Source organism: Sphaerodactylus townsendi, linkage group LG01 (assembly GCF_021028975.2).
Source record: "Sphaerodactylus townsendi isolate TG3544 linkage group LG01, MPM_Stown_v2.3, whole genome shotgun sequence".
Lineage (NCBI taxonomy): Eukaryota > Metazoa > Chordata > Lepidosauria > Squamata > Sphaerodactylidae > Sphaerodactylus > Sphaerodactylus townsendi.
The window spans coordinates 30322624-30343645 of NC_059425.1; the positions used below are offsets into that span (position 1 = coordinate 30322624).

The 21022-nt window shown below is 42.9% G+C and overlaps 1 protein-coding gene across 10 annotated transcripts in view; it reads left to right on the forward strand.

Annotated features, from left to right (window-relative positions):
* The window catches only part of OTOF (otoferlin), a 184287-nt gene that overhangs the window by 88056 nt on the left and 75209 nt on the right, over positions 1-21022 (forward strand). For 7 of the 10 annotated variants that reach the window (XM_048516644.1, XM_048516639.1, XM_048516670.1 and 4 more), the window contains exons 7-11: positions 10177-10206; positions 14021-14074; positions 15068-15088; positions 16384-16431; positions 17807-17839. The exons of the other annotated variants lie outside the window; for them this stretch is intronic. In XM_048516644.1, coding sequence (XP_048372601.1) covers positions 10177-10206; positions 14021-14074; positions 15068-15088; positions 16384-16431; positions 17807-17839 — 186 coding nt within the window. The remainder of the gene's footprint in view (positions 1-10176; positions 10207-14020; positions 14075-15067; positions 15089-16383; positions 16432-17806; positions 17840-21022) is intronic. 10 annotated transcript variants of the gene reach the window in all.

Sequence of the window (21022 nt, forward strand, 5' to 3'; positions counted from 1 at the left end):
ACCATTCGTTCTTTCAGAGAATTCTTACTGAGTGAGAGATCCCTGGAGTTATTCTTGGTTTTGTGAGTTTTCACAGGTGCAGACTCACACAATAAATGAAGAAATGCATCCACGGGGAGTGGGGGGACATTCCGGCAGCTTCTGTCTGTCAATGCACAGGTTTATGAGAATATGGAATGATTTCAAGGGTCTCCCATCCCACACAGAGCGTTCTTTATCTGGAAAGAATTTGTGTAAACTTCTGCAAGGAGTGTGTGGTATGGTTTGGTGTGGTGTGGTGTGGTGTGCAAGCATGTGGGTGATGGACTCCATTGTTGGACTCCTGCTGTGATGGAATATCTGGGAGGGAAATGGTGCTGTAATAGTCCATCTCAGGGCAACAGAACTCTTCAGACAGCGTTCATGAACTAAAGAAGCTTCAGGCTGATGAGCGTTAGAACATGATTCCTGGCCTGTCTGTGCAGAGTCCAACCTTCCAAGGAGTCACAGGGAAATCACAAGGGAAATGGTCATCTGACAGTTGCTAAGATCCCCACCGGGACATCAGAGTGATTTGTACAATCCGTTAAATGAGAGCAAATGAGTACAGTCCTTTAAGACAGCATTGCAACTCAGTTCACAAAAGAAAAGAGGATGAACGTAAAAGAAAACAGGACGAGACTTTCTACTAAGTTGCAAAACTGTTGAGCCAGCGTGGTGTCGTGGTTAAGAGTGGCAGACTCAAAACCGGAGAACAAGGTTTGATTCCCCACTCCTCCACATGCAACCTTGAGCTAGTCACAGTTCTCAAAATAGAAAACAGTGTGCCAAGCACAATGCAATAGAACTGAACAACTCAAAAATTCAAAATTGGCACACTGACCTGGATTTGTATGTAGACATCATTTACAAAAAATTCAAAGCAACATTTGCTCAAAGTTATTTTTCATTATTATTGCACACATGTAAATCCACTTACACTAATGTTAACCTTATTCTAATATACTATAATAAGAAAATTAAAGTGCATAATATATATAAAGTGCCAGTGTCAATAAATCATATCAAAATACAATTTCATCATTTCGTGCAAGATATAATGACAAGGTCCATATGTGACTCTAAACTAATTAGTTCCCAAAACTTTTTTTCTTAGTATGTCCATATTTTGTATGGTTTCAGAATGGAACTACACAATTATTCATTAGCTGTATTAGCAAACAGTCATTCACAAGTCCATATGAGACCACACTGTTCAATTCCAACAGAAATTTTATATCTCCATTGTTTTGTATGTTCCAAATTGAACTTCACAACAGAGCTGATATCTCCTGTGCCTTGAGTCCATTCATAGATGGTACATGGAAAAATGAGAATCTTGCATAGAATCGCACCACGCGTCTGAATGCGTTTTCGAAGGTATCTTCCTCAGTATACCGATTCTCAATAGCTTGATTTCATCCTGGGGTACTACAATGCAAGGTTGTTGTTATTCATACCTATGTTCGTATTAATAATCAAATTTAACCCAAACTGTTAAACATACTTACAACATTCTTCTACAGTGTCATCTTTCCCCTAGAGATCATCTTATACAAGCAGGAAAAAAGCTCAGATATATACATCACCCATTAATCATCTGCACCTGTCCCCATATAGGTCTAGAGCTAAAGTTAAAGGGATCCCTCTTTCATTCATAAAAAACAGGTCCAGTCTATTTCCCTATTAAGACCTGTGCGGTCTGATTGTAATGTGTATATCCACTTTGCCTCTTTCTGCAAAAGAATCCGTCTGATGTCCTTGTTTGTTGAAGGAATATGATAAAGTACCAAGAAGGAAAAATCCTTCTCTGTGTGTTGTTTCTCCTTAAAGTGGCTAACCATAGGAGCCTCTTCTTTATTTAATCTGATGTTACTGGCGTGTTCTAAGAGTCTGGTCCGGAGATTTCTCAATGTAATTCCCACGTACATGAGATTACAACTGCATGTTATCAACTAAACACATTGGTTAGTGTTACAGTTGGAAAAATGTCTGATGGGCCATGTTCTTCCAGTGTTAGGATCTGTAATATTTTTAGTATTAAGTGATCTGTCACACATGGAACAATGGCCACATTTAAAGTGGCCACGTAAGATAGGTGTTATTTGATAAGGTTTTCTTATGTCCGATCTTATCAATGTCTGGCGTAGATTGCCCGTGTGTCTATATCCAATTATTGGTGGCAGTCTGCATCCAGGTATGTCTGCCACAATAAACCAATATTTATTTATGATGGATCTGATCTGGCTAGCCTGTGTTGTGTAATCTAATGCCCATGTGATTCGTTTATTATCCATCCTGGGCTTATATTGTAATAAGCCCTCTCTGGGTACCTGTCTTATTCTGTCCAAAGATCTATTTATTACATTTTTGGGGTATCCTTTTTCAGAGAACTGGTTGACTATTCTCTCAGCCTCTTTTTTAAAATGGTAGGGGTCTGTGGAATTTCTTTTAGCCCTAACCAATTGGCTATATGGAAGATTATCCCGCAAATGCTTAGGATGGTGGGAAGAATAGCGTAGCACTGTGTTTCTCTCTGTATTTTTATGAAAAGGGGCAAAAAGGCAGAATGGAAGGTGGTTGTAAGCTGCTTTTAGACTTCCCAATGGTAGAGAAAAGCGGGGTCTAAAAACCAATTCACAGAATTCTGTGAAGGCAGAATGGAAGGTGGTTGTAAGCTGCTTTTAGACTCCCAATGGTAGAGAAAAGCGGGGTCTAAAAACCAATTCTTTTCCTGCCAAGTCACCTGAAGGCAATGCTTCCTTGCCGCTGTGGATCAAATGAGGAGCTATGCAAACACCTGATTTATGTTCAGAACGTGGCATCTTGTAGTGTCTAAATGTTGGCAGTCTCCTATGAGTCTAATAAGACTGCTGCCTGCATTATGTATCCATTACTGGAGTAGTCCAAAATGAAAGTGTAAATGCTCCAAAAGTTCAGTTGTAAAGATAAAAGTTCTGAAACCCCTTTGTGACCTTCTCTGGGGGTATTTGCTTCCAAGTTTCATACATTCCTCCTGAGTTCCAGAAGGATTGTCCTCCACCCCTCTTTTTTCTGTTGGTCCTATTACGAGGAGAAAGATTTTTAGTTATTAAAGCAAGTCTTCATTTGCATTTATCTCACCCATGAGTAAGGTACACTTTACTCAGTGGAGTAAAGTGTACCTTACTCATGGGTGAGATAAGGGCATCAGTTTGAATTCCTTACACACACACAAATACAAGCCAGAGTTGCCTTAAAGACTAATAGATTTATTGTGGCAGCTTTTGGGGTGTAAAGGACCATTTTATGAGATGCATAAGCGTGGCTTCTATCCCATAAAAATTTGTGCCACAATACATCTTTGAAGGTGCCACAAGGGTTTCAGTTTTATGCTGCAACAGCTACATTTCTTTCTTTGCAATTAATCAGTCAAGCCTCTATTGGCATAGTAAACAATAAAATAAATGCGGCAAGATAAAACTGGTAAAAAACATGGATACACAGAGCAAAGAATAAAATGTTAAGTAAAAAATTGCTGCTGGCTTTTGATAATTTCCAAGAGGAAATCTGCCACTATCACACAGAAGATTTCTTTCTTTAGCAGGATCCTTGTCTTCCTTTTCATCTAACCACCCTAATATTTGAATATTCATGAACATGCAATGCTGCCTTACAGTAGAAGAAGAGGAGGTGGAGTTTGGATGATTTATTCCCCGCCTTCTCTCCTGTAAAGAGACTTAAGGCAGCTTATAAGCTCCTTTCCCTTTCTTTCCCCTGCACAGACGCCTTACGAGGTAGATGGAGCTGAGAGAGTTCTGAGAGAACTCTGACTTGCCCAAGTCCACCCATCAGGCTTCATGTGTAAACATGGGGAAACAAATCCACCAGTTCCTCAGATAAGAGCTCACCGCTCATGTGAGGAGTGGGGAATCAAACCTGGTTTTCCAGCATAGAGTCTGCTGCTCTTCACCACTACTCCACGCTGGCACTTTAGACCACTGGTACATTTAGCTGAAGGCAAAACAGTATGATATCCTGTGGCCGGGTCCATCCTGGGTGCCATCAAGGCAGACATATGTTGGGAGTTCCCTGTTGAAACACAGATTTTCAAGTTTGTGGACATCAGTTTGGTTTGTAACCACAGCATGCAAGAACAGGGACTTTAGTCCTTCCCAATGCAATGTTTTCTCAACTTGAAACAACCCTATTTGCCCGTTTGGGGGAACTGATGGACACCGATGGAATTATAATAGCCCTGGCTGAGAAAATGTCAAGGAGGGGAAGCTAAATTCTACCTTGCCCGTGTGCCAAGGTCCCAATCTGCATCAACCTCTAAGAGCCTATGAACCTAAGTTTCAACCAGGAGCTTCTAGCATGTCTTTCTGATAGGATCAGGCCAGACCCATGGGTGGAACAAAGTTTTGTGCAGTTAAGCTCTTCAGAATCCATATTTTCTGCAGTGACTGACAGAGGTTGTCCAAGAAAGGTCAGTAGCAGAGGAAGGTCCTATTCCAAGAACTGTGATCTGAGATCATTCAACAAGAAATGTTGGGAGCAGAAGCAGCTGGGACCTTCCACGTGCCATGTTGACACTCTAGCTGTAAGCCACAGCCTGCTCCCTCTGCCCCAGTCCAGATTCAGACAACCTTTTGAAGGTGCTCCAGAAACAGCTACACACCTGTGTCCAGGATTGTGCCCCATGCTTGTTAGTACCCTTCTGCAGCTCCTCATCCTGCACAGTCTTGGATGCCTTCCCACCACAGCTGTACACAGCAGAATGAAGGTGTTCCTCCCTGTTGGCTGTCAGCAAACAGAACAAGACCAAGGCTAAGAATCCTATTGTGCTCCTGAATGATTGGGCTGCACTCCTGGATGTAGTGGTTGCCATGGCAATGAAAAAGGCCCCTGTAAAGTTATCTTACCCAGGTTGCTTAAGGTGCACAGCCTTAAGCAGGCTGGGTATAGTATTTGTTGTTTCTTTGCTTCGGTTTTTTACTATGCCTCTGTTGTAGTTCATACTGTGTAGTCCAAGCCTTGTGCACCATAAAATACCCATCACAGAACACTATATAACATGTAATACAATAACGGAAAATATAATATCAATCAAATAGCAAGTTAAAAACAGGTATTAAAGAAGAAGAAGAGTTTGGATTTATACCCCCCCCCCCTTTCTCTCCTGTAAGGAGACTCAAAGGGGCTTACAACCTCCTTTCCCTTTCCCCTACGCTCCAACAAACACCCTGTGAGGTGTGTGGGGCTGAGAGAGCTCTGAAGAACTGTGACCAGCCCAAGGCCACCCAGCTGGCATGTGTTGGAATGCACAAGCTAATCTGGTTCACCAGATAAGCCTCCACAGCTCAAGTGGCAGAGCAGGGAATCAAACCCGGTTCTCCAGATTAGAGTGCACCTGAGTGCACCTCCCCCTTAAAGAAAGCCCTATGAAAATATATGAAGTTGCCTTTGGATTTCCAGCAACCTGGAGAAAATATATATATATATTCTGCCCCTTTAACAGAGGCTTAATGTGTGCAAATGGGCATGTAAAGCTTTTCATGGCATAAAGGTAAGTAACATCACCTAGTAAATATGTGTTTGTGTAATCTGCCATGAAGTCATAGCTGACTTCTGGCAACCCCAGCAAGGGGCTTTTGAGGCAAGTAAGAAGCAGAAGTAGTTTGCTAAAGCATTCCTCTGCAGAGTCTTCCTTGGTGGCCTCCCTTCCAAGTACCAATCTTGCTTCGCTTCCCAGGCTACACCATGCTGTCTTCTCTCTTCACCTGGTAAAAAATATCAATTTAAGTCTCTGTTAAAGGAGCAAGGCATTTTTTTCCAGTTGGTTGGCAATCCTAACACTTCACTGAATATCATTGAAGCATCTGGAGAGACTCTTTAAGGCGTCTGGTCCTGATGTCTACTACATTTTTATCAGGAGCAGACTGAGAAGTGAAAATGGAACCAGCCAAGCTGAGGGACCCCTGGGTTGCCAGAAGACAGCGCTGCAGGAGTCGCTCAGCTCAGCAGCTGGTGTTAGCTCACCCATTGCTCCCTCCTGAAAACTGGCAGCAGAGTCAGAAAATTACCATTCCTGATGAAATGTTTAAGCCACGTGACCCTGAGGCTCTGGAACTTGCTTATGCCTTCTCTTGGCTGCCAGCCGTTCTTCAGGGCAGTGCCCCTCTGGGAAATTTCCCTGTCAGTTAAAAGGCCAGTCTTCTTCTTCTTCTTCTTCTTCTTCTTCTTCTTCTTCTTCTTCTTCTTCTTCTTCTTCTTCTTCTTCTTCTTCTTCTTCTTCTTCTTCTTCTTCTTCTTCTTCTTCTTCTTCTTCTTCTTCTTCTTCTTCTTCTTCTTCTTCTTCTTCTTCTTCTCCTCCTCCTCCTCCTCCTTCTCCTTCTCCTTCTCCTTCTCCTTCTCCTTCTCCTTCTCCTTCTCCTCCTTCTCCTTCTCCTTCTCCTCCTTCTCCTTCTCCTTCTCCATCTCCTCCTTCTCCTTTCTCCTTTCTTCTTCTTGCTGCCAGTTCTTAGTGGTTGTTGGCCTTTTATTACAATTCCGGCCTTTCCTCAAGGCCTAGAACATTGTAATGTATTGATGTAGTATTCATGCAGATCCCAGCAGGGCTGCCTTTTGAAGATGTTGATTTTGTGGATTTGAAGATGTTTCAAGTGCAGCCCTAGTGTTTTGGAATGGGGCCCAGGGTGCTGATTACTCCTGAGACGACCTCAGCTGGTTTGTGCCATCGTTGCTGAATCTCAATTGTCAAATCATGGCATTCTTGTTTTCTTTTTGATCTACTCTGTTGTCGCCAGGGTGGAGACTCCCACACGGTGTCCTGAAACCAACTCAAGTTCATCTGCCTGCGCGGGCGGGTCCAAATAAGCCCATTGCCTAAGCAGGGGGGTGCAGCCTGGGAGTCAGCCCTATTGAGCCACATTGGGGCAGAGGCCCCTTCCGCACAGGCAGAATAATGCACATTCAATTCACTTTTAGTGCACTTTGCAAATAGATTTTACTGTGCAGAGTAGCAAAATCCACTAGCAAACAATTGTGAAAGTGGATTGAAAGTATATTATTCTGCATGTGCGGAAGGGGCCTTAGTTCTGATTAGGGTTACTTGGGCTTGCTCTGCTAGTCAAGCAGCTCACAACATTCAAAGAGAATTTCCCTGTCAGAAGAGGTTAATGCCAAATAGCTGCTGGACATGAGCTAAAGCAGTTGGTGCAGTGGTGGGATCAAAAAATTTTAATAACAGGTTCCGATGGTGGTGGGATTCAAACAGTGGCGCCGCCACACACACGCACCTCCAGTCCCTGTTGGACAGGGAGGTGGCTTTAGTAACCCCTTCTCGGCACTCAGAAAAAATTAGTAACCACTTCTAGAGAAGTGGGGAGACCTGGTTGGATCCCACCTCTGAGTTGGTGGTGAGGACCTGAAGGTCACTGCAGGAGCACAGAACCTCGTTCAGCTTTGCACCCCAGAGAAGCATTTCTGAAGGAAATGGTGGTAATGCAGCATAAATAACTCTTCCGGACCAGGCCACAGTTTCAGGGGTTATTTGGAGAACTGCTGTAGCACAGTGCAGCAGGTGTGTGAATGTGGAGAAGCTCCTTGACTCTTTTTCTCCTGTTTTCAGCTCAAAATTTCCCTTCCCACCTTCCTTTTTTAACTGTGATAGAGAGTGATGGAATCCTGCCTTCCTCACTCAGATGCAACCTTACTCCTGGCTGTTTTGTGTGGAGGAAAGGGTTGTGGAATTCTGTTTGGCTTGAAATTGACCCACGAACCAGCACATCTCCTATTGAAATCCTGCCCTCTTCCTTGGAACTGACTAACTGGCCTTAGGCAACCTAGAGCATGTGAGCTACAATATCTTCTCCTGCAATGCAGAGGCAATAATTGCCACCTATTTCATAAGCATTGTGAAGATGTACATGCAGCACCCCAAATACAATAAAAGGCTAAGGAGCCAACATGGTGTAGAACTGGGTTTGATTCCCAGCTCCTCCACATGAGCAGCAGACTCTAATGTAAAGAAACAGATTGTATTCCCCACTCCTACACATGCAGCCTGCTGGGTGACCTTGGGCTAGTGACAGTTCTCTCAGAACTCTCAACCCCACCTACCTCACAAAGTGCCTGTTGTGGGGGGGGGGAGGGGGGAGTTGATTGTAAGATGCTTTGAGACACCTTTTGGTACAGAAAAGCGGGGTATAAAAACCAACTCTTCTCTTTTATCCGGAACAGTAGAACATGGCAGTATTTGTTTTCCTCCGCATTCAGCCCTGCTAGCTTGGTTGTGACTTTGTCCAGGAAGAGAGCACAGAGATCATGATCCAGGGATTCCAGGGAGGTTTTGCAGCTCCCACAGGCTTCATGAAAGAATCATTCGCTGTCGGTGTTTCCAACATATTTCGAAAAGAGGTCTCATTAGCTAATTTTCTCTCCCACCGGGAGGAAAACCAACCAACCCTGGAACAAAAATAATAATCAGTAAATAGCACGGCAGGGCCCAGGAAAATCACCAGCTTGCTCGTGAAGAGGATTTCTGTGTTTTATCAGCATGGCTGGTCCGTTCATTTATGTTCCCAGTTAGTTTGGCAGGCTGGGCAAGCACAGCATTTCAGGAAGGATATCAGGGACAGTCCCAGAATTCAAAATTCATAAGCAGACAAGAGCAATGGGAACATCCACACAGATGAGGCAAAAATCTATAGTTACCTCAAATGATAATGCCATTTATTGACAATCTGCTGATTAGGGACTGTGTCCCTATCGCATCTTTTAGTATATTATTATTATTGCTCAATTATTTCCTTCTACATTGTACTATATCCTTTTCAGGATAAAGATGACAGAAGATTCATTCACCATTTTCTGTTCTGGAATGTTCCACTTGGGTCCTAGTGCCTACCTAGTTCTGTCCCCAGGGCTCTGGGACCCAAGCAGAGCATTCTAGAACAAAGACAGTCCAGGAAATGGCGGATGAACCCATACATCTTCTGTCATCTTTATCCTGAAAAGAGCATAGCTTTCTGCAATTTTTTAAATCAAGGTTTTCACAGGCAGCAAAGAATCCTTAATCCTCCTGCGATGCCAGCTGGCATACATCTGCTAGATTGGCATCGTTGATTTTGCTTCTGAAGGCCAGACTGGATGATTGGTGGCATGCCCAGGTCTTGAATTCTGGGATGCCACCCAGTAACTGAAGAAGGAGCCAGCTGCGGGAATGTGAAAGGTGCAATTTATAATGGGGAGATAATAGGTGGGATTGTGGTATATTGCAAGTGGTATATTGCAACAGATTGTAGTATATTGCAACAGGAGTATATTGTAAATCTTGTAAAAGTGTAGGTTAGCCCTGACCATGTGATTGTAGAGTGCCTGCATGTTAATTTGCATGCCTGAATTTGGATCTGTATTTGCCTGTGAATAACCAGATTAATTCAAGGATGTGACCAAGTGGGTGCCATCCAAGTCTACTTCCACATGGAGATTTGTGTCCACACTGGCATCCAACATGCATACTGGACTGTTTTTGTCTTGTTTTGGGAGGAGCAACCACACAATATGATGCTCTCTTGGTGCTCCAGTTGCCCTACCCTTGCTCTTTCCCAATCCTGCTTTGCTATTGTCTTTTGGAAAAGCCCAGACTGGAAAGGAAGCGGAGCATTTTCAAAGGTGCTGCCCACTTTGGTACCATTTTTCTATCAGTGTTTTGCAGCCACCATTTTCCTTGCTGTGCCACTGGAGGGCTTTTTGTGGGCATTTTGGGGGGAAATGGCAGTTGCTACAGCCCTATAATGCTATAAATCCATTCACATCACAAGCAGGTGGGCTGATCTTTTTGATCAAACCTGCATCCTACTTGTATCTCAGGGTAATTCCCTCACTGCATCTTGGAAGCTGCCCAAGCATGGCCAAACAGCCAACAGGGCCATTCTGTTCCAACCTCTGTGATCTAGGAGGACTAAAATACAAACATGGTTTTGACGTAATTTCTCTGGGGCTAGTCACTCACTCCCCTTTCCCCCAGGTTGTTACACAAATAATCTGCGGAGAGCAAAGTTCACACCTGAACTGACATACAATGGACATTTCTTTCATATTGATTAAGAGCCAACCATGCCATCAATATGTGTTTTAACTGCATTTCTGTGTTTGCATATGCTAATGGACCAGTTTGGGAGAAGATGGAGAAGACTATGAATGGTAAATATAGCGTGTTGTGGAGCATGAACAAACATAGAAAGGATCTTAGGAAAGATAATTAACACTTGTTCCCCTCAACCAATTCAGTCCAATACAAAGAACCTTGCATCTTTGCAGAAATAACTGTATAGGGTGGTCACTCCAGTATATAAATAGCTATAACATTTTGTTGATTTTCCCATTTTACAGTTTGGGAAGTAATAGTCACAAAAGCACCCTGGCTATGTAGCAAGTCTGTGACAAAATTGGGACTTTTTGAATCCACTTTTCAGAGTTCTGAATCTACTTAACATTTATTCTTCTTCATGTGGCTCGTGGTTTAAGCCAGTGTTTCCCAACCTGTGGATCAGGACCCAAAACTGGGCCATGAAGCCTCTGAAAGTGGGTTGCGGACCAGCTCTCTCCAATGGTCATCCATGCCCTTTCCATTGCTCTCTTTTGTATTTTGAAAACCAAGATCTGGCCCTGGAAATAGTATCTTCCGTGTCACACATTAGTTGGATTTTTTCCTTTACTGCATATACAGGCTGATCAGATAAAAGGTGTTACTAGAGTGTTTCTTAGAATCTTAGAAAGAATTAAAGGAAGAAGAGGGTGGTCAAAGGCTGGATTGTAACCTACACATGCCAAGGCTGTGTGTGTGAGAATGCCACTTGCTTGGGGTTAATAGTGGGAGCAACTATGCCCTTTGTCGTTTGTTGGTTTCTCAAAAACATCCAGTTAGCCACTGAAGAAAATGGAATGCTGAACTAGATGGGTGCCAAGGTTACAGTTTGCCAAGGGTACCAAAAAACCTTGGGTTACTCATGGATAGGTCACCCTAAGAAGTACACTTGGACATGTTGGCCACCATACCAAAAGAGAATTGCTGGTTTAAACAAAAATACTTAGATGATGCAAGGTAGTTCCACACCAAAGGATGACGTTTTTCAACACATTCCTAAACCTTGCCAATTTTTCAGCTCATATTTTTGCCTTCCCCTATTTTGGTGCAATTAGGGTGTGTTTCTTTTGCTTGCAGGAAGCTGGTTTGTCATGCTTGTAGCTACAATGAAAATAAATTAAAATTTTAATAACTATGCCCAGAGGCTGGGAAAATGGGAGACTGGAAATAGCACAATGCTATGAAAATATGTAGCAGAGATAAAGAATGTGAATAGTGCAATCCTATGCAGAATTACTCCAGAGTTACTGGAATTAAGGGCCTTAGGCTGGAGTAACTCTCTTTCGATTTGAACTTGTTAAGCCGGCGAACATGCTGAAGTAAGCCCTGTTTAATCCACAGCCATCACAAAAAGTCATAAATGTCCTATATATACAATATACACAAAATATATAAATGTCCTATATATACAATATATATGCATTTTTTTCGTATGCAAGCCCCCCCTCCCCTTGGAAGAAGAAGGAAAGAATTCCAGTTACTAAAACTGGCCTTCACTGAGTATAGCCAATTCACACCATGGACTTCCATTATCTGAAGATGTCTTAGGCCCCTTCCGCACACGCAAAATAATGCATTTTCAAACCACTTTCACAACTGTTTGCAAGTGGATTTTGCTATTCCGCACAACTTCAAAGAGCACTGAAAGCAGTTTGAAAGTGCATTATTCTGCATGTGCGGAATGAGCCTTAGACTTTAAATTTTAAAATGTGAACAACAAATCCAATATGGTATAGTTATCAGAGTGTCTTACTGGGATCTGGGAGACTTGGGTTCAAATCCCTACTCTGCCAGGAATGCTTGCTGGGTGGCTTTGGACCAGCACCCCTTTCTCAGCCTAGCTTCTCTACAGGGTTGTTGTGATAACAAAACGGAGGAGGAGAGAACAATGTTGGTAGCCATTTGAAGAGAAAAGGATAGGGTAAATAACTACACTGGGGGCAATGCATGTGATATGTACATATGTCTGCGTCACATTTTCATCCCATCCTTCCTCCAATGAGTTCTTCCCATTCTGTTTTATCTACACAACAACACTTTGAGATAGGGTAAGCTGAAAGAGACAGACAGCCAGACAACGAGACTGACCCAAGATCACCTAATCAGCTTCATGACTGAGTTGGGATTTGAACCCAGGATTTATCCTCAGTGTCCTTTCAGTGGCAGAAAGTGTTTTGTGTGTGAAGTGCTGTCAAGTCACGAGTGCTGACTTATAGCAACCCAGCAGGGGTTTCAAGGCAAGAGAAGTGGTTTGTCATTGCCTGTCTCTGCCTAGCAACCCTGGATGTCCTTGGTGGTCTCTCATCCACGTACTAGCCAGAACTGACCCTGCTTAGTTTCTGAGAGCTGATGAAGTCAGACTAGCCTGACCATCCAGGTCAGGGCAAAAAGAGTTTTACTACTTTACAGTCATATTTAAATAGGCCCTCGGGTGTTATTTTCATTGAATGCTGTTCCAAGAAATACTCCCTCAAGCTTCCGTTCATCTGAATGAGCCTGCTGTGGGGTCCTTCTCCAGTGGACTGTTTCTGCATTTTTATAGGGCTGGGACAGCCAGTCTGCCACTGATGCCTGCATCCCTTCAATATTTATGCCAAGCCTCGATGATGCTTGCGAGCCTGTGACCTCTTGTTCACTGCTTAAGGCACGGCCTGAACAGGCCAACTTGCTTTGTATTCCCCGGCAGGGAGACAGCAAACGCTGAGAAATGTTACTTGATCACTGTTTACTCTTAAAAATTCATGTGCGGGATGTAGCTCTGTAGCTGAATACAATCTGGCCTGGGTGCATTATTAATGCTCCCTTTTCACTTGCACAATTGCGCTGTGCCTGCCTCACATTGCACTAATACCGCAATTGGTTTTCTGTTCTCTTTTGGGAACACTGTCCATGGTGCTGAGTTTGGCCTATAATGCTCCCTTATGGGAGCCAAGAGAGACTTTAATTTAAAGTGATGCAGGCAAGCCAGACGAACTTACCAATAAGACTTTGCGCACACCCAGAGACCCGAAGATCGTGCCAGAGTTGTGCGGCTGTGTTGTTGCATTCCACACACAGAGGCCACTTAAAGTGAGACACCTCACGTGTACAAAGCTAATAAGTTCTTGTCCACAAGTATTCTGTTCCAACATTGTCTTAAATGTTTAAACCATTCTTACTCAGTCCCTTGACTTTAAAAAACCTTCAAAAGATAAGCCTGTTCAGGCAGAAGAGCAGCAATGGGGGGGGGGATTGTTTTACCGTTTGTCTGGTGAAAATCACCCTTCCAGTGTAGGAGAAAATGTCTCTGGATTCTGCATCCTTTTTAAAAAATACAACAAGTAGAAAAACAGCTTGATGGAGGGCAATTCTGAGTAGAAAAATTGCCGCGAGGAAAAGAATGAAATGAGTGCATCTTCCAAGACTGCTTTTCAATTAAAATTAAGATCATTTATTTCAGTGGGATTGCACTGGAGTAACTTTGCATAGGATTGCACTGTAAGTTTCATAATGTTTCAACCCTATTCCCAAAAGTTTGGTCTGTCTCTGGCTCTCTGCAGGAGATTTACCCTTAGGTTACTACAACAGGGGCCCAATTTGGCAAACAGCCTCATACACCCCATCTCTTTCTTGGGAGCTTGGAAATTTCTCTCTCTCTCACTTCTGACTTTTGGGGTGAGACAACTCCATACATGTTAAGGGTCCTCTGTAAAAGGGAGAGAGAGTAAGGCTTAAGAATGCAATAGCAGCATCCCGTTCACGAATGGAAATGTGTATGACCTTCTCTTGCCATGTTTGAGCATTTTTGCAGCCAGAAAGCTTTCATTAGCACGGCTGAATTTCCCTTCATATATTTCATGGGTTTTGTCTTTCTTTTGTTATCTACCGTAGCAAACTGTCAGGACTCCAGAATAAGACCCGTGACGGTTACAAATCCATTACCAGGTATTAAAATTCAGGGGGAAACTTCAAAGCCATTTTTTTTCATGCTCTTTCTTTCTAGCCTTTCCCAGGGTGCCCATATGCAAGCAAAGCCCAGAACCTGAATGCCAAGGCTTAGTACTAGAACTTTTGAAGCCAGAATAAAGATGCCAATGTATCTAAGCAGGTACACCATCCATTCCATGGACAAATTAAGCTCCAGCCAGACATGAGAAATAAGGCCAGCTGGATGAAATTAGTGATGCATCTGGCCCAACACTTTGATTCCCACAGTGGACAATTAGTTGTCCTGGGAGTTCCACACGAGGGGAGTAAAGGGGCCAACACTTCTGCCCCCTAGTGTCTTTATAAAGCCAATGCCCTACACAATTGGCAGCAAGGGTTTCTAGCTCAGAACTATATACCTTTAGTATTTCTTTATATGAGAGAATGCCCACCTCTCACATCTGGTGAGTCTTTATTGGCTACCAAATTCCATACAAACCTCAGTTTTTGTAACTGTAAAGAGGAGGAAAGAGTGGGTCAGGAGAAGTTCCTCCCATCATTGTGCTGACATTGTGCTAGACCTATATGACAATCATTAAGTGCTGTACCTTATGATTCTTGACAAATGTATTTTCTTTTATGTACACTGAGAGCATATGCACCGGAGACAAATTCCTTGTGTGTCCAATGACACTTGGCCAATAAAGATTCTATTCTATTCTATTTGAAAGCACTTATGGACCCAATCCACCAAATTTGGGTGTTTCACAACCTTTCTTTACTGCAGTGGGGATTATGGAAGTCAGTTTGACCTACTCTGCTGATTTGGATGGGGTTAGAGAAACTTTCCTTTCCAGTAGGTGCTTCTGGAGAGAATGCAACTAATTTCACGTGTGATATATGAGCAAAAAGACATAGCATCTGATTCTGTGAACCAGCAAGGAAGTAGGCTGTTGGAAATTGTGCTCTTGGTCATAATGACTCAGTTCCTCCCATTTCACCATTTCACAGCGATGAGCATGAAGACTCCAGGTATGTTCTGGTCCACTCAGTTGCTCTGAGCATGGTTTGACATGGAGGATTGAATGCTTTCAGAAGTGATATTACAAATCAAAGGGTCCACAAGTTCAGGCTGGCCTTCGTTGCCAGTGAGGCTTTCTGCTCACCTTTGAACAAGGGAAGTCTTAACATTAAGGTCCAAAGGAGCTCTGAGTGGCTCTGAAAACCAAAGTAGCTGTGGCAAGAAGGAACTATCCCACTTCCTGGTTCTCCATTTCATGCTACCCAGGTGAAGGGTGGGGAGACTCACAGCAAAACCACAGCTGCTGAATACCGTGTTTCCTCGAAAATAAGACCTACCCTGAAAATAAGCCCTATCATGATTTTTCAGGATTTTTGGAGGAGGCTTAAAATATAAGCCCTACTGGTAGTTACAGATCAGGATGATGTGATCCAGCAAGGTGCTCCCTGCCAATGAGGCTGCAGCTTTCATCACACAGGGAAGCAACAGGGCTGCTGAGAGCCCGCCTTATGAATTGTGAAGGTACAGTATTTCCAAAAATAAGCTCTAATGCATCTTTTGGTACAAAAATTAATATAAGACCCCATCTTATTTTCGGGGAAACACGGTATGTAGGCTCCTCACCAGAGTTTATGAAGGCTTAATAAGCTCAGCATGATCAACTCTTTCCATCTGCCCTGATCATGCCAAAAATATTTTAGAGTATGTATTGTTAGATGGGGGAGCTACTTTTTAGCTATGGTGGACGTAGTGTTGCATTCAAGTGACAATGAGACAGAGAGAAGAAACCAAACCAAGTAATCATTTGTTTATTTTTTAAAAAATGCCAGGTGCTTATCAATCATCTTTTCTCTTTGATTAATAAGCACAGTACAAATTATACCAAGCAGCAAAAATGACAGATAAATTACATACAATCAGTTTAATTTGCATGACGTATGTGTCTCGTAGAAGTCCATGTTGTTGAAGCTGTTTTTATTGTGTGTGTTTTGGGGAGGGAGGGGAGAATTTGAGTAACCTAAATGTGCAATCCTGTTTTGTTTTGTTTTTAAAAAATCTCTTCTAGCCAAGAGAGCATTAAAATGCTATGTTGGCTAACCACTCTTTCTACCTTCAGCATGTACGTACATTTGCTGTGATTTTCAGTAGTGATATTGCATGATTTGAGGAGCAGGAAAACAGATTTTCTGCAGCTGATTTTTTAGTCCCCCTTAAGCATAGAGAAATTCATCTGGGGCATTTCTGATACTGCAACCAAGTAGAAATTGAATGTTGTTTCTGATTCATCTGAATTTTGTTCTTTTAGAGATAAGGCTAAGGGGAAAGAGAAAAAACACCTCCATTTGCCATTCAGGTATTGTGATGCTTACCATGCCTCTTCTTTTCTGCTCAGTTTCCAACAAGTTGCTAGTCCTCAATATTCAATAATATAGCTTCACAACATACCTGAACAGTTTGAGAGTTTGGGATGAAGACTGGGAATAGGGATGGTGGTTGCTTAAGAAAATCCAAACCCTTTCCAGCAATATACCAGGAATTAATCATGGATCAACAGAGACAAGTCAGTGAATGTTATTGTTGGTGACACCCCTCACCTATCCAAATCTATGGTGTTGCTTAACACAGTTTAATGAGGAAGTGCCAGAATCAGGACCGCTGATGCTTTCCATCCCCCTTCTCCCACCAAGTTGGCTTCCTGTGCCTTTGATAGTTGTGAGAGAAGCAGAAATTCAAGCAGTGAAACTTTAGAGATTATTGGAAGCATGAAAAAAAGGAGCCACCGGTAACCAGTTCAGAAAAAAAATTTGAGTAGTAGATCTTAAGACACACGCAACAGGTTTCAAGTGAGATGGAAATGGTTTGAGAGATGTTCACACTGATATCTATGGCATTTTTTGAAATGCATCACCCCTACTAATGGAGCCTCCATGGGATTTACACGGTCATTCCACTTGGCCTTGGGCACCTTATGTCACTCTGAGTGATTCTTGCAGCCCATTGGCAGTGCCATCAGTCCCAAAGACTCCTTTCCCAGAGTGGATTCTAAAACTTGGTCACACTGGAGTGCACCCAGGGGTATTTATACCGTGCGATGTGCAACTGGAGTGACTCATAGCAATTTGCTATACATAAAAGTCAAGCTCAAAGGCCCACTTTCCACAAAGGCCACCACTGCAGTTAGTGACCTGCTTCAGAATTCATTGCTAGTTCCTGTCAACTCCAACAGTTGGCTGACAATCTTAATTTCAAGGTGGGGGCATTTGAAGGTTACCAGACCCAGAGTCCACCATGACTCTTGCTGCTTGAAGAGTCTTTTATGTATGTATGTATGTATGTATGTATGTATGTATGTATGTATGTATGTATGTATGTATGTATTTATTTATTTATTTATTTATTTATTATTTATTATTTATTATTTATTATTTATTATTTATTATTTATTATTTATTATTTATTTTGTAGTGCAATCCTAAGCAGAGCGACACCCTTCTAAACCTTTTGGCTTCAACTGAAGGATGTAACTCTACATAGGATTGCACTATTGGCATGTTGGCAGTCAAAGCAGGAGACTAAGCATCCCAGTGAAATTTTCACTTCTTGAAATGTTTCATTTATTTAGTTATCAGCTAGTAAAGCAGTCACCTTATCTCTCATGTGCGTTTGTGTTTTGTTTTGTTTTTTACTGGGCTTTTTCCTTTTCGTTCTGCTCTGCTCACCCATCCTAGCAAAGGCAAAGAGAAGACAAAGGGAGATCACAAGTAGGTGTTCTGAACAACTTCTCACTGACTATTTTAATCTCTCTTCCCCCCCCCCCCTTGCTTCTCCTTCCTTCAGGGTTATAAGGGGCGAGGATGCAACTTAGAGAAACTGATGTTATGTTGGGAATTAAAACTGGCTTACGGGTGAGATCAGCTCTGTTCTCAGCTATTCAGTATAGCCCCCAAAATACCAGCAGCTACCTGCAACATCTTTAATTTTTAATACAAACTTAAAAAAAACATACAGCATACAACAAGAAAACAAAAATGGTAATTTGGAGGGGCCTGCTATAGATTTGGCAAAAATCCTGTTACACCTTAATGAGCAATTATCTGCATCTTTCACACCTTCATGAGCAATTATCTGCAACAAAGAAAGCCGTATCGGAAGCCTTTGACAATGTCATATTCAGCCTTCTTTGAAGTTTTGATAAACATTATTTTTAATATGTTGTTTCTCTGAAGGCTAAATTGCCTTTTTTTCTGGTTACTCAGCTCTAGGGCTTTCTCCACCCCTGCTTCTTTTTGTGATTTTGTACTTACAGAAGAGTATGATGATTCACTCTGGTTTCTGGAATAATGTACTGTAGTCAGTGGGATTGTGTAGAAAGTTGACCCTTCCAAATGCCTCCCCCAGCTCCTCTCAGTAACACTATCCTTTTTGGATGGGTTCTACATTTGATTTAAAAGGCTAGTATGCTATCCTTGCCCCTCCTACAATGGGATACAATTAAGCAAAAGAAAGATGGGCACTCATCCTTGGCCACCATGTGACCCATTTACAGTTCTATGGCTGAGACATTGTTGAAGAATTGGTGGTAGAGTGGTGGGAAGGGCAGGGTTTGGGAAGAAATCTCATTGGGATACAATGCCATAGAGCCCCACCCTCCAAATCAGCCATTTTCTGCACAGGAACTAATCTCTGCAGCCTGGAGATCGCTTGTAACATTGGGGGATCTCCAGGCCCCAGCTGGAGGTTGGCAAGCCCACACTTATCCCTGTTCACTGGCCCAGCAGCTGCTGACATAGCCCTCCAAGGCAAAGATTCTCTGCTTCCAACTTTCTGCTTGCTCTGAAAGTACATTTGGATGTGAGCTTTATCTCCTCCTAAAATTAGATGAATTCATCCCCTTGAGGAGAGGCTAGGGTTGCCAGTTGGTTTAATGAATGGAAATGGGCAGCTGAAAAATTGTTCCTGGTGAAGTTAAACAACATCACCTGATAATGGTTCACCAACAGGGACAGCAAGCAGGACCAGTTCAAAAGTCCGCCACCCCATGTGCCATCATGGAAACATGCATGCTTGCAAAGTACAGCTCTGGGTAGCCATTTACAGTTATGTTAACTATAATACTTATGCACTAATTCTAGTGGATCTTCTGGTTCCAAGGTGGTAGCTGTGTTAATCCACAGCAGCCAAACAAGGAAAAGGAAGCTTGTGGTATATTGAAGATCAATCGGATGTATTGTGGCTGAAACTTGTGTTCTGTTGCAGATGTTGTACTCACCTTTTAGGCCAGCAGCCTGGGACCACCTCTTCCTATGCCAGCCCCCTTTTCTGTTTGCAGTGTCTTTGCTGTGGGTGGCCCACTTGCTACCTTGAATGCAAGGGAATTTGCTGTTGCTCCTCCCTCTTTGCCAAATGGACTCCAGAAGCAGTTCAACAGGCCTGCGTAGTTGGTCTGTTTGAGAGGGATACTTGTTTGGGACTTTGATCATTTGGAACTATAATTTGTTCACTTGGTAGGTGGCCTTTGTTGTTTAAAATGGTTAGATTATTTGCTAAAGTTGTTTTGTAAACTGGCTGTGTAGAGCGGCTTTTCTCTCTGAAATTTATTGATGCATGGGAGATAGTTTTTAAAACAAAGGCCTTTGTGGGCTGGAAGAACCCAGTTCATACCTCTAAGGACATAGCCTGTCATCCACCAAAGCTTATTCTACGAGCAGTCTGTTTGGGCTACAAAACTCTTCTATTGCTTTCAGCCAAGTCTCACATTTTGGATCCACCTTTTTTCCTTTGTCGTCGTTTTCAAGACCATGCTAGGTATCGTGATTTCCATATGCTGTGTTTTGAGGCCTCCACAGCCTTCAGCTTCATTGGGTCTTGGCTCCTCCATCGATCACTGAATGATGTTATCAGGACGTTAATGGTGCAATTTGTGTTTGAAGGGGGTCTTGAATTCCTCTTTCAACGCCCCTCCCCATCCTTGCTTCAATTTTGCTCTCCCTTCTGAATTTCATTTACTTCATACATTTCTATCCTGCCCTTCCTCCAAGCAGCTCAGTTGTTCTCCTGCCTCCGTTTTACCCTCAGAACAACCTTGTGGATTGGATAAACAGAGAGTGTGACGGATTTGGGAAGAGACGGATTTCAGTTGGATATAATGTTATTGACTCCACCCTCCAGAGTAGCCAGTTTACTCCAGGGAAACTGATCTCTGTCTAGAAACAAACTGTAAGCCTGGGAGAGCTCCATGTCCCACTGGGGGTTAATTGACCTGTGCTGTAGTGGTTAAGAATGGTGGACCAACTGGGTAAGAACTGGAGAGCCAAGTTTGACTCCCCACTCCTTCACATGAAGCCTGCTAGGTGAGCTTGGGCTAGTCGTTTTCTCGGAACTCTCTCATCTCCACCTACCTCACAAGGTGTCTGTTGTGGGGAGAGGAAGGGAAAGGAGTTTGTAAGCTGCTCCTTATGGTTGAGACAAGTGGAATATAAAACTCCTCCTCCTCCTCCTCCTCCTCCTCCTCCTCCTCCTCTTCCTTCTTCATGTTTCTCCTGTGTGCACCTTCTAGCTTCTACTCCGAGTGGGAGGCCTTGCATCCCACTGGCAGAACTCTAGCTTTGCATGCAGAAAGACCCACATTCAGTCTCTGGCATCTCGTAGAACTGAGTTTGCTCTGCATCAGACCCTGAAGAGCCACAGCTAAGTCAAAGAGACAGTATTGAGCTAGATAGATCTGTTCGGAATACCCAGTTTTATATGTTCACAAATGGGCTTTTGGAATGTCACACAGGGCCAGAAGAAAAAGATCTGAGGGAGGCAATGGAGCTAGGCCACCTCCCCACCCCCAATCTTCTATCCTGCTTTAACAAAGTTACCTCAGGACAAATGCTGCCATTGCTTCCTGTTAAAGCAACAAGTAAAAACATAACATAAGAACATGCCCCAGAGGATTTTGA